The sequence below is a fragment of the Sander vitreus genome, chromosome 15, assembly GCF_031162955.1.
Source record: "Sander vitreus isolate 19-12246 chromosome 15, sanVit1, whole genome shotgun sequence".
NCBI lineage: Eukaryota > Metazoa > Chordata > Actinopteri > Perciformes > Percidae > Sander > Sander vitreus.
In genome coordinates, this window is record NC_135869.1 from 6266462 (window position 1) to 6282987 (window position 16526).

A 16526-nucleotide genomic window follows, 5' to 3' on the forward strand; every position below is an offset into this window, starting at 1 on the left:
CCGTTTTCTGGGCATCCCCGAAGGTAAGGAAGGAGGAGATGCAGTGAAGTTGCTGGAGACTGAGCGAGAGATTGAGATTGAGCGTGCACACAGAACCGTCAGCCAGCAACCCCAGGCAGGAGGCAGACCCAGGGCCGTTCTGGCGAGATTCCTAAGATCATTGGACCGGGACCTGGTGTTGTGGGGGGCAAGAATCGAGGGCAAGTTATCCTGGCAGAATAACAAAATAATGCTATTTCCAGACTTCGCCAGAGCAGATAAAGCGCGAAATAGGTTCAAGGAGTGAAAGAAAAAGCTTAATGAGAGAGAGAGGGGGAGATTCATAATCCTGTATCCTGCCAAACTTAAAATAGAAGCCATGGTTGGAGTTAAGACATTTGAATGCCCCCGAAAGGGGATGGCATTCATAGAAAATATGGAGTGATTTGTTGCCGAGGGACTTAAAATGATGTGCAGCCTCTTCTGATGGCTGCCTGTTTTTCTTTTTTCTTGGCTCTCTCATGGGACAAACTGGCGCTAATGTGAGTCACTGGCTGGGATCCTACTTGGACATATTTCCTGTTGTATTACTCTGGTTGGACTTCTTTTTTTTCGGTAGCAGTGCATGGGAGACGGAGCGCGTGAAGTGACAACGGATGACGGACCGCAAAGACAAACTTTTAAGGGAGCTGAACTGTGCATTGTTCAGGTTCAGGGGCACATGGACTCTCACATTCTGTGAGTATTTGGGATTTAGTTGTGTTTAGTCATCACCACTTTGTATTTGATATGTGCTCAGAAGAGGGCTTTAATATTTTAATATATAGTTCTGTCATCTAACTTAAGCTCTGTACGTTTCTCCACCTGGAATGTTGATGGAATTGCGAATCCCATCAAAAGGAGGAAGGTTATGTCCAGTCTTAAAAAAACAAAACAACAACATGATGTGATATTTTTTGCAAGAAACGCATATGTTGTTTGTGGAATCTGAAAACTTGTGTGGCGGATGAATTGGATGTGTGTTTCACAGTGTGGGGTCTAGCAGGAGTAGAGGGGTCATTACATTGATTAGCAAGCACCTGCAGTTTCAATGAATTAAACAAATGAAGGATAATTCTGGAAGAGTCATTATCGTTCTGGCTGAAATACAAGGGCAAGAACTAATTCTTATGCAGCTAATGTAGATGATCAGGCATTTTTTTTTTTTTTATAGATTTGGAAAAGAAATGACAAGCTATAGGGAACCTCAATGTTGTTCTAGGGGGCTATTTCAATTTGATAATGGAGAACAGGCGTAGAAATTAGACTTTCTTCCATAAATCCATATAGTACTGACGATGCAGGATGACATTACCAAAACTGTCCAATAAATGAGTTACCTGTCCAACCATATGACTTCCTGTTATGTTTACTCCTTTGTAAATAAAAAGGCTGTGTGAACACAAAGTGGACCAGAGCTGTATCAATACATTTATTATTATTACTGTAATAATTATTGTTATTAAAAGGCAACAGTGGATATATTTGTCCTTTGTCGAGACCAAATAAAGGACCTGCAGTTGTAAAAGAGACCTAACACATGAACCTTAATCAGATGCTGCAATCATTTTATGCATCTATTAGAAATGCCAACGATAAAACATATTATATGTAAGGATTAATGCCTAACAAGGGGTCCATTGTCAGGTATTAATGGACAACGGCGAGGTGGCCTCCGCCGAAGTTCATTAATACCTAACAATGGACACCTCGAAGGGCATTAACCCGCTTATACCATGGTCACTTGCCAAATAACATATTTTTAGTTTTACAATCGAAATCTAAAGTTTTTCCAAACAATAACTCTGTTTCCCTGGTTATGCCCGAGGGTTTGACTAATACCTGGAACAATCATTCCCATCCCATAAGATTCTTATGCAATGCAAACGTTGTTCAGTGCTCCAGGGAATAGAACGGACCTTTGATACAACTTGCCACCCTTAGCAACCAGAGATATTTATAGTCCGCTCAGCTCGTAGAACCATTCAGCTCAGCTAACGCTATGCTAGCGAGATCCAAAATCAATAACATTGTGTACAGTTGGCAATCAGCAAAAATAATTTGACAGTATGTTTAACATCAAGACAAGCTCACTATCCAGCCATGTCATTGTCCCCAAAACAATATAACGACTTTTACGAACAATTTTATCCGCGATGTGTAACGTTACTGTCGGCTGCAGCCTGAAGTAGCGACCTGAACAGCGAACAAGATGTGAGATAACGTTATTCGCTGTGAAACAAAGTCAGTTCAGAGGGGCGGTGCAACTTACTTCTTGCAGCTTATGTGTTAGCGCCATCCTGTGGCGTTGAGAGGACGGGGCACTGAAGCACCACACAGTGTTGGAAATGACAGATTCGCATTTCTTTTTGTTTTAATGTAGCACATTCATTTAGAACAGTAAATAGTCAGTTTCACTGGAACTCCTTTAGTAGGTGTCCTATAACACTTTTTTATGGACACCCTGCAGCCAATCAGAATCGAGCATTCACCTAGACCATGGTATAATGCCAGTTGCATAGCATTTACTGTAAGGCTGAAATATGTCAGCACTTCTCAATGTTTTGACATAATGAATTGTGCTACCTTCAAATCCAGCAACAGGGTATTTAAATCTGTAATTAAAAACCTTTGGAAAAAGGGGAAAAACATCAACCAGCACCCACCCACACAATTAAATCCTCTTTATATCAATATTTTGTGTCAAATTATTGATTTATTTGGTAAGTCATGTAATAAGGGGGATAATGTAGAGCAAGCCACTTCACATTGGGGTCCTGCATCACCCTGTTGGGGTTGTACTCACTAATACAATTCATACATATGTCATTCTCAGCTTTTCCAGTAGAGTGGAGGCTGTTATGGCAGCAGATTAATACCCATTGTTTGTGAATCACATGTTCAACTATCAAGTATAGCAGAAATGTTCAGATGTCCACACACATGTGGCCATGTAGTGTGCCATCTCATAATGGTTACCTTGTTGCGGGAGTTATTACAGGTGAGGTTTGACAGGATGCCAGTTGCGCATGTCAACATGTTGACGTCATCTGAGCCCAGCTGGGTGACCAATATCTGCAGCAGACCATCTAATCCCTCCTACAGAGAGAGACCAGTGGAGACAGACAGACAGACAGACAGAGAGAGAGAACTGACAAATCAGTGACAGCTTGGCTTAAGCCTCCACCAAGGTTATTATAGTTTTTGCATTTTTCATTAGTTTTTATTTTTATTTCGTTTTGACTTTTTGTTTTCAAATTCAGTTTAGTTTTAATTAGTTTTTAAAGCGGGTTTGCTAGTTTAGTTTTTATTTTTTGAAAATGCTTAGTTTTAGTTTAGTTTTTATTAGTTTTAGTCTTTTTTTGTAATATGGGTTATTTGTCGGGGGATTCAAAAAGGTCAGAAAAGTATTGTGTAATAATAACTCAACAAAAACATCATACAATTTTAGAAATATGTATTCACAATGTATTCAACAATAACACCAGTACATAAATGTAGCCTACATATGGTCATAAATATGTAAACAGTCTACACAAGAGGCAGTATGTGCAAAATGTGTAAGTGACGTGTTCCAGGAAAAAACCTAAATAGCCAACAGACTAAAGAAGACATGAACAGGTGTTTTAAACTTTGGTTTGAGTAAAGTGGCGAACTTTTTTGAAGTCAATCGACTCACACAGTTGTGTAGACATCCCATAATAATCCACATATTAACCCACGCTTCCTCCCGCTTTTGGTGTTCCTGCGTATTTACTAACCAGCAGCTATCAGGTCGCCGGTGAAAGCCCTCCTGTAGTGTTCTCTGTCCTGCTGTTGTCTCCGTCATGCTGTCTGGCCCTGTACCCATACATCCATGCCCTGTACCGGGGTTAGCTTCTGTTTCGGGGAAAGGGGGCTTTGCGTTCTCCTTTACCTTGTTAAGGTAAGCTAGGTTAGCCTCCTAGCTTGTGTGCGCTTCTCAAATGTACTTTCAAATTCGTGTGATTTTTCCCTGTAATAAATTGTCCACATATTTTACCACCTTCCACTGCGAGGCGCTTTTATCTGACACAGTCATAATCAAATAGGACTGCCGCTTTCTTCCGACTTTCGGTACCGCCATGATGCCAGGCGAGAGGCACGGAGCCACGGACATGTTGTGTTCAATTTGACGTGGAATGTCGGAATTTCTGGGTTCTCAGTCGGAAACTATACATGTCTACGGGAAATGTCATGGTCGGAGAGATATAACGTTATTTGCTCTATGAAAGATCGACAAAGACGAAAACTAAGGACATTTACTCGATAATTTTATTTTTGTTAGTTTTGCAAACAGACATTACAGTTTTAGTTTATTTATCGTTTTTTTGTAATGCCTTGTTTTTGTTTTTATTCCAGTTAACGACAATGTTTTTTCCCACCTAGTTTTGGTTATTTCGTTCGTTTTCGTTAACGATTATAACCTTGGCCTCCACACAGCACAAGTAGGAACAGTCTTACAACTAAGCCAGTGATACTAAAAAGCATACATAAGTAGTTCCATCTCATATTTAATAAATGTAACTAATTTATTTTTATGTTTACAAGACATACTCTTGACGAAGGTCCAGAGGTACCGAAACGTTAGTTTTCTTAAATAAATGGTGATGCTGCAGCAAGAGCAGTATGTTGGACTTTCTCTTTCTTCAAGTTTTTGTTTTTGTCCTACGCACCTGCACAGAAAAATTGTTTGGATGTGCAAATGTTTTCTTTAAAAATATGTTTACAAGACGAAACACTGGAAGTAAGCTATTAGCAGGCCTGTACATTCAGATATATGTTGTACAGTATGTATCAGTACCAAAAAAAAAAATACTGACAAAACCACTGACAACACAACCACTTGTGTACAACGCTGCTCTGAATGCTATATTTTGCAAGTAACCTGGAACTCTCCCTCCATCATCCCCTGATTTCTGACACCTGTTAGCTGGCCTTTATAAACTATTGCAGCCAGCATCAGCAGCATTGTTATGAGCCAGCACTGTGTTTTTTTTATTTTTTTTTATTTTCTCTCACATTTAATGTAATGCCTTCATTTTAATAATATGTGATATTGCTTAACGTTAATATCATTAAATGAATGGAAGGGTCCAATCCACGGTAGGAGGTTGACAGAATGAAGCCGAGGGAATGAGACCGGCACCAGACTAGTTGTCAAACCAGCCAGCTGCTCGATTCACAACTGAAGACTAGCAGAGAAGCAGGTGAAAAATCTGGTGGAGAAACTACGAGAGTGCAGTGCAATCGTGTCTTTCTTTTCTTTTTTCTTTTTTTTTGCTTTATATGCTTTACCGCTTGGAGAGACAGGTTAGGCAGGGGAGACACAGAGGGGACAACATGCAGCAAAAGGTCCGGCTAGAATCTACCTGGGTCGCTGTGACTCATCTTTAATACATGGTGCATGCGCTCTACCAGACGATTCACCGGGGCAGCCAGTTAAATCATCTTCCTGGCAAAAATACTGCAATATACGGTCATGGACGCATGACTGGCATTTGGTCGAACTGCCTAGAAGAAAAAGCTCCCTACTAGAAAAGTTACATGATTATGAAAATGCTTATGTAAGCTGAACCTGAGTGGGAAATGTAATAAAAACTATTAATGTACCACCCATCACTGTGCACACAATTTACAGTTTACACCAACAAATGGCAACAAAACTTAAAAACACTTACAAAAATTTGAACATCGTCTGTAAATAGAGATTCACTTCCTTGCAGTGCTTAGCTAAACACAAGTACTGCGTTAGTAATTGCTTTGTTTGCTGTGTTGCAAATGAACTGTTCCAGTACATCCCCCCTGAGCAGTGCCTAAATGTACAGTGGTGTGAAAAAAGTGTTTGCCCCCTTCCTCATTTCCTGTTCCTTTGCATGTTTGTCACACTTAAGTGTTTCGAACATCAAACCAATTTAAACAATAGTCAAGGACAACACAAGTAAACACAAAATGCAATTTGTAAATGAAGGTGTTAATTATTAAAGGTGAAAAAAATCCAAACCATCATGGCCCTGTGTGAAAAAAGTGATTGCCCCCCTAAACCTAATAACTGGTTGGGCCACCCTTAGCAGCAACAACTGCAACCAAGTGTTTGCGATAACGTGCAATGAGGCTTTTACAGCGTCCTGGAGAAATTTTGGCCCACTCATCTTTGCAGAATTGTCCTAATTCAGTTACATTAGAGGGATTTCGAGCATGAACGGCCTTTTTAAGGTCATACCACAACATCTCAATAGGATTCAGGTCAGGACTTTGGCTAGGCCACTCCAAAGTCTTCATTTAGTTTTTCTCCAGCCATTCGGTGGTGGACTTGCTGGTGTGTTTAGGATCATTGTCCTGCTGCAGAACCCAAGTTCGTTTCAGCTTGAGTACACGAACAGATGGTCGGACATTCTCCTTCAGGATCTCTTGGTAGACAGCAGAATTCATAGTTCCTTTTATCACGGCAAGTCTTCCAGGTCCTGAAGCAGCAAAAACAGCCCCAGACCATCACACTACCACCACCATATTTTACAGTTGGTATAATGTTCTTTTTTATGAAATGCAGTGTTCCTTCTACGCCAGATATACTTGGACACACACCTTCCAAAGAGTTCCACTTTTGTCTCATCGGTCCACAGAATGTTGTCCCAAAAGTCTTGGGGATCATCAAGATGTGTTCTGGAGAAATTGAGACAAGCTTTGAATGTTCTTTTTGCTCAGCAGTGGTTTTCTCCTTGGAACTCTGCCATGCAGGCCATTTTTGCCCAGTCTTTTCCTGATGGTGGAGGCATGAACGCTGACCTTAACTGAGGCAAGTGAGGCCTGCAGTTCTTTGGACGTTGTTGTGGGGTCTTTTGTGACCTCTTGATGAGTCGTCGCTGCGCTCTTGGGGTAATTTTGGGCGGCCGGCCACTCCTGGGAAGGTTCACCACTGTTCCATGTCTTCGCCATTTGTGGATAATGGCTCTCACTGTGGTTCACTAGATTCCCAAAGCTTTGGAAATGGCTTTATAACCCTTTCCAGACTGATAGATCTCAATTACTTTCTTTCTCAATTGTTCCTGAATTTCTTTGGGTCTCGGCATGATGTGTAGCTTTTAAGGATCTTCTGGTGGACCTTACTGTGTCAAGCAGCTCCTATTTAAGTGATGCCTTGATTGTGAACAGGTGTGGCAATAATCAGGCCTGGGTGTGGCTAGAGAAATTGAACTCAGGTGTGGACAACCACAGTTATAGTATGTTTTAACAAGGGGGGCAATCACTTTTTCACACAGGGCCATGATGGTTTGGATTTTTTTTCTCCTTTAATAATAAACACCTTCATTTACAAATTGCATTTTGTGTTTACTTGTGTTGTCCTTGACTTTTTGTTTAAATTGGTTTGATGTTCCGAAACACTTAAGTGTGACAAACATGCAAAGGAACAGGAAATGAGGAAGGGGGCAAACACTTTTTCACACCACTGTAGTTCCAGGTTAAACTGGGAGGAGAACACTGTAAACAAAAGCAGAACCCATGACATGGTATGTGTCGATCCATCTAGCTAGTGGTATTTAGTATTAGTAGAAGGTGAATCAATACGTACCTGTTTGGTTGCAGCATCTGACAGATTGCGGAGCGTCCATAGACAGTTCTGGATCAGACGCTGACTAGAACCTGTAAGATGTTGGCCCAAAGCCTGCATACCACCTGGACACAGATGTAAACAGACGTATACAGAGATCTACACTCTACACTGAATGTCCTACATTCATGATCAGGGATGCAGACTTACCAGCCTCTACTATCGCAGGCTTGTTGCTGGGACAGACAGAGAGCACTTTAAGAACGCGACTGGTGGTCCACAGGAGCTTCTCGTAGTTGTAGTTCCTTGTGATGAACACCAGACCCTCTGGGCCTCCATTGGCTAGGATGATCAGCTGAAAAGAAACAGGAAGTAGTAGGGGTAATTCTCTAATAAATAAGTGGACACGACAAGGATCTCCTTCCCAATGTTAAAGTGGAACTATTATGCTTTTCCGCTTTTCCTGTCATATCTAGTACAATGTCATAATGTTGGATTTTCATGTTAAACGTGGCCAAAACACGGCAAAACAAAATAATGAGGTAAACGTATTTCAGAGACATCCCCGTGAGCTAAAATGTTGCTGGTTTAAACCGTTTTTTCTACTCTCGGCTAAGTCTTACGTAACATCAAGCCAGTCATCTATGATTGGTCATCTGCTCCAGCCAGGCAGGACTGGAGTTTTTTTCTTTTACGCTACTGCGGTGTTAACATTGTGGCATTAAGCTGCATGCTAACGGCAGAACGAAATGTCATCTTGACTGCCAGTATTGTTAAATTCACCCCAATTCTGAGTGACATTACTCCTGAAACCTTTCCGTTAATGTAGTATTTGGTTTAGAAGCCCTTTTCTGCTATTTCTGACCGTAGAAAGTGCTGCTATATTCTATTAGTGTCCACTGCTAACAACAGTGGCTGTGTGCTAACGCCAGATAGCTGAAATCTTGGCGGCCAATGTTGGTCATTTCTCAACAATTTCAGGTCACATTACTGCTAGAACATTTCCAGTTATGTACCTAGTATTTGATTTAGAAGCCTTTATCTGCGATTGTTGACAGTAGAAAGTGATGCTATATTCTATTAGTGTCTACTGCTAACAACAGTGGCTGCATGCTAACACCAGATAGCTGTAATCCTGGCGGCCAATGTTGCTAATTTCCCCCCCAATTTCGGGTCACATTACTGCTAGAACATGTCCGGTTGTGTAGTATTTGGTTTATTGGTGATTTTTCAGGGTAGAAAGTCCTGCTACATACTCCGTTGGTGTCAGTCTCAGGCTCTGGAGTGAATCTACACAACGGAGATCTCATGACTTGTGGACATGCGCTGGCCAATCAGAGCAGACTTGGCTTTTTCGGGAGGGGGGCTTAAAGAGGCAGCACTCCCACAGAGCGTCTCATACAGAGGGTGAATACAGGTGCAGCAGTCATGGGCAGTATGAGAAAAATTAAAGTGTTTTTTGAACATTAAAGCATGTAAACATGTTCTAATAGAATTACAAAATACAAACATGAAAAGGCTATATAATAGGTCCACTTTAAGGTCCTCTCCTCACCTTGCTCTCCTGGTTGCCATATGACAGGAGCTGCAGACAGTCAGTGGTGATGGCCAGGAACTTGGGGTTGCTCTTTTTCAGTAAGGGAACCATCCTCTGCAGGCCATCAGCAAGGCGCACCGCCATCTTGGCCCCCTCTTGGTGCAGCAGCAGGTTGTGGAGGGTGGTGATGGAATAAAATAAGACTGATTCCACTGGTGAACTGCATGAGGAGGAAGAGAGAAAGAGAAAAGGATATAGAGACTTCATAAAATGAACTAATTTCAAGGGGCATTAAGCAATCTATGACCTTTACTGGCCTCTATCAGCCACCAATATCTCATTATTCACAAGGTTGTAGGAAGTGGGGTGAAAAAGAATTGAGCAGTTGAAGAGTGTGTGTGTGTGTGTGTGTGTGTGTGTGTGTGTGTGTGTGTGCGCGTGCGTGCGTGCGTGTGTTTAGTTAGCGTACTTTAAAAACTTGGAAATGCCAGCCCCTTGTGAAGCAATGGGACATTAGTATGGATCAGCAACCTTTTGAACTGATAACCTAACTATAGGTAGATAGTTAGTCCACCACTTTGTGGTGTGTCCAGCCTGAAATACTGTATCTCAGCAACTTTAAGATGGACTGCCATGAGCTTTGGTTGAGACATTCGTGTTCCCCTCAGGATGAATTGTATGAAATTTCCTGATCCTTATAGCTAGTGTTGTCATCATGTCGAAATTCCAATACTTAATGACTAAGTAGCTGCAAAACTAATGACATTCCCATAAGCCTCAGCTGTACTTTGTGGCTATTGCTAATTAGCATCTTTGAAAAGAGACAGACGTCACCATCTTCCCGATAAACAACCACCTGCTATTATGTGACTGAAGTTCCACACTTGGGTCATTGGAAGACAACATAGTCAACAATTCTTTTCCTTGATGATAACATTAGAAGTGGTTGAAAGCTGCAAAAAAAAAAGGTAGTAGGTGAAACTTCTATTTAGGTTATTTTGTCCGACTGCTATTCACAAGACCAAGAATGAACTTTCATGGAGAAAAAAGTATTTTTGTTGTCTAAAGTGCACCAAACAGCAGCAGCATCACGGGTTGTTTTATGTAGCAAGGTCCGCTTGAAAGCTTTTCTGGGGCATTCAACATCATCTCACAGATTTTCTCAGAGAATGGAGTTCATAAGGCAGCCCCACCACAAGCTTCCCAGTGGGATACGGACCACCTTATGTAGCTGGACTGTGAGAATATCTCTTTAGTCTTGAGTGGTATTCAACCCCATGTCTTTGTACATATGGCTTCTGTCAAATTTTAACATTTACATTAGTTTGTTTCATAGATTTTTAACAGAACAGAGAGCTCAAGTAAATGGTTCTGTCTAGGACAATCAATCAATATATTTTACTTGTCCCATGTTATCAAGGTAACATTCTAGTGAAATGTAATCCCACCAGTTCCTTTAATTTGTGCATTAAAGAGTTTAAATAGAATAGTAATAGTAACTTGAACTGCAAGCATTTGTGATGGGGTCCAAGCCTCCCATGCAAGACGCGAGAGAAAGTAGAACCCAAAGTGAGACAGCGGCAAGGAAAACGTCAGAAAATATTACAATGAGTAAAGTGCAAGGTCTGTAGTGAACTCAGGAGTGGCCCTAACAATCGCATAAGCCCTTCATGAGATATATGTATATTTTTCATATTTGTAGCGCTCCCTAATGGACATTGTTCACCACGTTTGGTCCAGAGCCTCAGAGTGGCATGGCAAACAAGAACCTTAGGTTTCGCGTTGATAGTGTTTACTTTGGACGAGATATGCTGTGTGTTGGTCGCTAGCTACAAACATTTGTTTGTTCGTAATTTGCACATTTTTTTAATTGAGCATAATTACTTTAATATGTTTTTCTCAGGTTCATCTGAAGATGTTATATGCAAATTTCAGGCAGATCGGGCGAAAACCCCAGGAGGAGCATGACAAAGTAGGTTTTGCACATTTTGCGATTTTGTGTGTGGCCTTCGTCATGTGATTACGATTTCTTCAAGGAACACGTGTGTAAGGTTTTCAAATGTGCCATGTGGAATGTGGGAGAAATAGGCCAAAACATGTCTACTTTGTTTATAGCGCCACCTGGTGGTCCACGTGTAATTTTTGGTATTTAAGGTGTATGATGCATTGCACATCTACCCTGTAAATTTGAAGTCGTATTCGTGCTCGTACCCTCTAAAATTCGCTTGAGCCCTTCATGAGGTATAAACTTTTCTTATTTGTAGCGCCCCTTAATGGCCAGTGTTTGCCAAATTTTTGTTTGTAAGTTGACAGCATTTACTTTGGACGACATATGCTAAAATTGGTGTTTTGGTCACTAGCTACAAAAATTCGTTTGTAATTTGAAATGTTTTGAAGTGAGCTACATCCTTTTGATAACTTTTTTGTCAGGGCCATCTGAAAAGGCTATTGTATATGCCAAGTTTTTTTTCATAATAATAAGGACTTATCTCATTACGCCAATCCTGACTGGCCAGTGAACGCATGTCCGTCCGCACCAGGTAGCGCCACCTACCATAAAAAGTGTGTGCGGATGACATAGCGCCATTCAAAAACCTCTTCTCACCCAAAGCATAGCTCGCGTCAGTGTTAGTTAGCTTAATTGTCTGCAGACGGATCTTACCTAGCTTCTGTCGTCGGGCACTAGCTAACTTTGGATTTCTGCTTCTCCGGTCACACCAGATTGGACGGGGTGCTTTCTTTTTCTCGGCCAGTCCCTCCGCGGCTGCTCGAGTGTCGCCGAGCGTTAACATTGTTGGAGCCCCTGTGATGGCCAGCAGGCTGCAATATGTGTCTCCTCTATCTCTCAGGCAGAGCAGGTGGAGCGTGCTCATGGCTTCACCCTGGGTATAACACACAATCTTGTGGGGGGGGGGGGGGGGGACAGCTTCAGTTCGCTGTCAGTTTCCTGGCGTGATACACACCCAGGCGCAGGGAGAGTGTTCTACAGGAGGAAATCCTAAAATGCCCCAAAAAAAACTATCAAGACGGCACCTTGCACCACTGATCAGACAGCGTCTTAAGTTAGAAACTAGCCTAATCACTCAGTACGTTTACATGCACATAATATTCCGGTTTTTGCCCTTATTCCGAAAAAGACAATATTCCGACTAAGCTGTTTACATGGCTAATGAAAGTGAGTATTCTACTAATATTCCCGTTTACATGTAGCCGTGCAAAACAGGATTTTTCAAAGTTTACCAGCGGTGGAGGACTTGTTGGACCGTGCGAACACAGCGTCCCTCTTTCATTCCTTCAACCACCTTCTTGAAAAGGTTGGCGTAGCGTAGGCATATCCAAAAACCTGTTGATATATGTTGACATCCAAGTCTGTGATGAAGTTTAAAAGTAGCTGTGTTTCTTCTTCTTATAGGGTCTCTAGCCTTGCAAACTGTTGGCTGGTTGGTTTGTGTACAGAAACCATAGCAACGCACAGAGCTGACCATAAGCCTGCGGTGAAAACCCAGATTGAGACGCATATTCCGAATGACCTGTATACATGTACCAAAAAATGCCTCTAAAACCCGAATAATACTGGAATATCCCACGTCTTAATCGGAAAATGCTATATTCGGAAAAAGGCCGTATTCGGAACATCCTACCGGAATATGCTGTTAACGTGATAATCAGAGAACCGGAATATTGTCAAATTCGGAATAATAGTGGAATATTGGTGTGCATGCAAACGTACTGAGTGATGAGTGGAGGGCATACAGGAGTGTGTTGAGAAACATGGGGTACAAACAATACACCATAAACCACAGCAGGTACTTTGTGGATCCTAAGTCCTGCAGTCATACGCATATAGAAAGAGCTTGGCCGACCATCAAAGGACACATCCGTTGACGGAGAGGAAATCACACGGAGAGTTTGTTGGAGGAACACCTCATGGTTCTTGAATGGTAATCCTGGCTTGGCTCTGGTCACCCTGAGGGGCCACTTGCACACACTTGTTTAAGGATATGTGGAAAGCGTTTCCAGTCTGAATGTTAGAATGTCATTTTATGTTTTCAACACATTTTATGTGTAAATATAAGTATTAATCATACTCAACAGTTTCATTATTTTGACTGTTGATTTTCAACATGTGTGATACATTTGTTTGCTTGTTCTTTTCGCATCTTACTTTGCATTTCATGTGGAGAAAAAAAAATATCATACTTTACTACAAGGCTCCTGCAATATTAAATGCTGGCTACTCATTAATAAATGGTGATGTGTTTTACACGTGTTGTTACTATGAGGCTCCCTTTTGCCAGTTGTAAATGTTAGTAAACCATAAATAAATGGTGGTATTTTTCACACTTTACAATACAGCTACCTTATGCCAGCTAAATATGTTAGTAACTCATTTATAAAATGTGATGTTTTACACTTTACCAGCAGTTATAAATGTTTGTAACTCAAAAAAAAAATGGGTCATGAAATGAGATGCCAAGCAGCATCAAGATGAATCAACTCGGTGAACCGATACCAAGGATGCTGGCTGATGGAGAACCCCAAGTAAGCTAAGTAACCAATCTGAAATAGATAACCTAAGTATTGGTATGTGGCAACCATGTCCTAACACATTGGGAAGGGGCTTTAACAACGCTCCAATGCTAGGCTATATTCTGATGAAGGAACAACTGGCGTGGCCATTTTCACAGGAGACGCTTGACTTTTCAACCCAATATATTTGAATGAAAGCGGGTTTTATGGGTACCCACAAGTCTCCCCTTTTACAGACTTTATGCTGGTCCCATGTTGTTTTTAGCAAAAATCATGCTGTTTCTCTCATGCAGTATGAATGTGTTATTTTTCACCTATTCTAAAAATGGTGTATTTGAATATTATTACATACTGTGGTCCCTTAACGGTCTTAGTGAAACAATTATTTTAACTTCTATAAAATGACTTGTTGTGACCTTAAGCACAGCCTCATGAACCACAAACTAGGGACCTAGGGCATTCAGAGAATGTATAGATTTCATAGGTATATTGACAATAACGTTTTTTTTTGAGGAGTTTCCAGAACAAAAGTGCTTGCCATCCAATGGTCTTTCTTACAGAAATCTCCAAATGCCAAAGGTTTTTGATACAGCATCACAGCATGGATTTTTCTATGGTGTTCCTCAAGGTCTTGTTGTCTTAATATGGTATTTTGGAGGGATTTTTGTTTTTTGGGCAGCAAATGTTGGTGCAGCAGTCATGGGTGGGGCAGTTGAGGGTGTGTAAGCCCATTTTTGAAAGCAGCACCCTGAAGTAGAGGGTATTAGAGGAAATGTTTTTACCTTAGCATGCGCACCAGTGCAGGTATCCCTCCAGACTTGAATATGGCCAGCAGTCCCTCCCTCTGGTGCGACAGGCTGTGCAGCACGCTGGCCGCACAACGGGCTGTCTCCATGTCAACCGCAGTTGTCATGGCGCGCACCACAGCGCTCACCATGGCTGAAGACTGCACCAGCACCCGACGACTGGCCTCCTTACGTGTCAGCTGGTTGACTATCATGGCTGCCTTGTTCACCACAACCTGGAGAGTAGAGAAAATATCTGTGTAAAATAGAATTATTGTGTCTGAAAACTCAGCAAAAGTAATTCAGTTGTAAGACAGTGGCATACCGGATCTTCGTCCCCTAGCAGCTTGGTGAGCTCTGGTACTGCCCTAGTGGCCAGCTCCGCGTCGTCCTGGTAGTTTATCAGGTGGACTATGGCAGTCTTTAGCAGTTGGGAAGGCTCAGCAAGACGTTGCACATTACTTTGCTGTGAAGGATCTGATTGGACGGGCATGGCCGCCTCCCCCTCCACTAGGGTCTCTGGGAACATGGCGGCCCTGACACGCTGAGCACGGGTTAGAGAGTACTGAGCGTCTAAATCTGTTATAGGTAGATAGAGAGAGAAGGAGATAGAATATGAGACTGCTAGTGTGTGTGTGTGTGTGTGTGTGTGTGTGTGTAAAAGCAAGCGAGATCACGCAAAGAAGAGGCCATAACAAGCTTAAAATAATTAGTTTAGTAATGCTTAAATGTGCAATTAAAGTCGAGAAATGAAGTTTAATTCAACATTCAGCTAACATTATCATGAGTGTTATCAGAATGTATTATTGTGTCTAACTTAAATTAACTTTGCCAGACAATCCTCCAAAGCTCGCTGTAGAAGAGTCTGGCTACTCCACAAAGCATTCCTGGATGGGATGAAAATGTTCTGGTTTAAGTGGCATTTCTTTAAACCAATCACAATCGTCTTGGGCGGTGCTAAGCACCGGAGAAAAGCTGGCGTGCCGCTGCAAAATAGCCTCGGAAAGGAACTTGTTTTGGTGGAACGTGCACGTTCAAAAGTTGTTTCAGAAACAACAGAACAACAGAAAACTCAGATTGGAAAGATAGTCTAGCTAGCTGTCTGGATTTACCTTTCAATCAATCTGAGAAAAGGTTAACCATAGTCCTCATAAATCAACCGGAGTTTAAAATGCCAACACAAAGGAAGCAGAAAGCAACGGCTATCCAGCCTGAATGAGTGAAATCCTGCGGATTTTCCGGCTGCAACGGAGCATTCCCAGAAGTGGAACATCAAGGATATAGACTAAGTCTTCTGCATTAGCTCCCAAAAGGACAAATGTTTAGTTGGAATGGACCTCATTAAATATGATCTAATTACACTAAATATGGCTCAATCTGGCTTAATCTGCACTAAACAAAGCAAAGACCCTTTGTCTGCCGCAAAACGCATGGGAGACTGAGAAACCTTTAAGAGAGTATGCGTCTTTTATGGTTTGAAGATTCAGATGCCTATATTCAATACACAACCGGACCTGGCTGTTCTTTTTTCTGACCATCACTATCGGTGAGCGCTTACCTGGAGCTCCTGGACACCCTCTAAGATCCGGGTGAGAAGCCCTCCACTTATACAAATACTCCACTCTATATCGATTGCAACCAGCATTAAACCTAGCCATAAAAAGGGGTGGGGCACCTAAAGAGGTAGATAAACATAATCAAACAGTTCTGTAGGGGGTGCTCTAGTGCTGGTCTAATCAGAAAAGTAGTGATCACCCCCAAAACTAATTACAGACCATGCCAACGCCAATATCCCCTGAAAAAGGAAGCAGTGGGTGGCATACCACCAGTGTTTGAGTCCCTCAGACAAGCAGGATTTATCCTGCCATGTGAAAACTAAGTAATGGGCCTAGTTATACTTTTTTTTTTTTAAATAAAATATATGATAAGAGTCAGCCCATCGAATGAAAAACTTGCAGAAACTACAATGTGGAAAAGACACTGTCACTCAGCCACGTGCACACAGACATCAAAAGGGGCTTGAGCATTTTGCTCTTTTCTTCCTCGAGAGAAAGTGTTTTCTTTCTTCATTATTGGTACAGTGCTTTTT

The 16526-nt window shown here is 41.7% G+C and overlaps 1 protein-coding gene across 1 annotated transcript in view; it reads right to left on the minus strand.

The window, feature by feature from the left end:
- Nucleotides 1-16526, minus strand: part of LOC144530715 (junction plakoglobin a-like) — a 136637-nt gene that overhangs the window by 35877 nt on the left and 84234 nt on the right. Inside the window, exons 4-9 of the mRNA XM_078270415.1 lie at nt 14763-15016; nt 14435-14673; nt 9141-9342; nt 7796-7940; nt 7607-7710; nt 2998-3117 (exon numbers count right to left, since the gene is read on the minus strand). Of these exons, the coding sequence (XP_078126541.1) occupies nt 2998-3117; nt 7607-7710; nt 7796-7940; nt 9141-9342; nt 14435-14673; nt 14763-15016 (1064 nt within the window). The remainder of the gene's footprint in view (nt 1-2997; nt 3118-7606; nt 7711-7795; nt 7941-9140; nt 9343-14434; nt 14674-14762; nt 15017-16526) is intronic.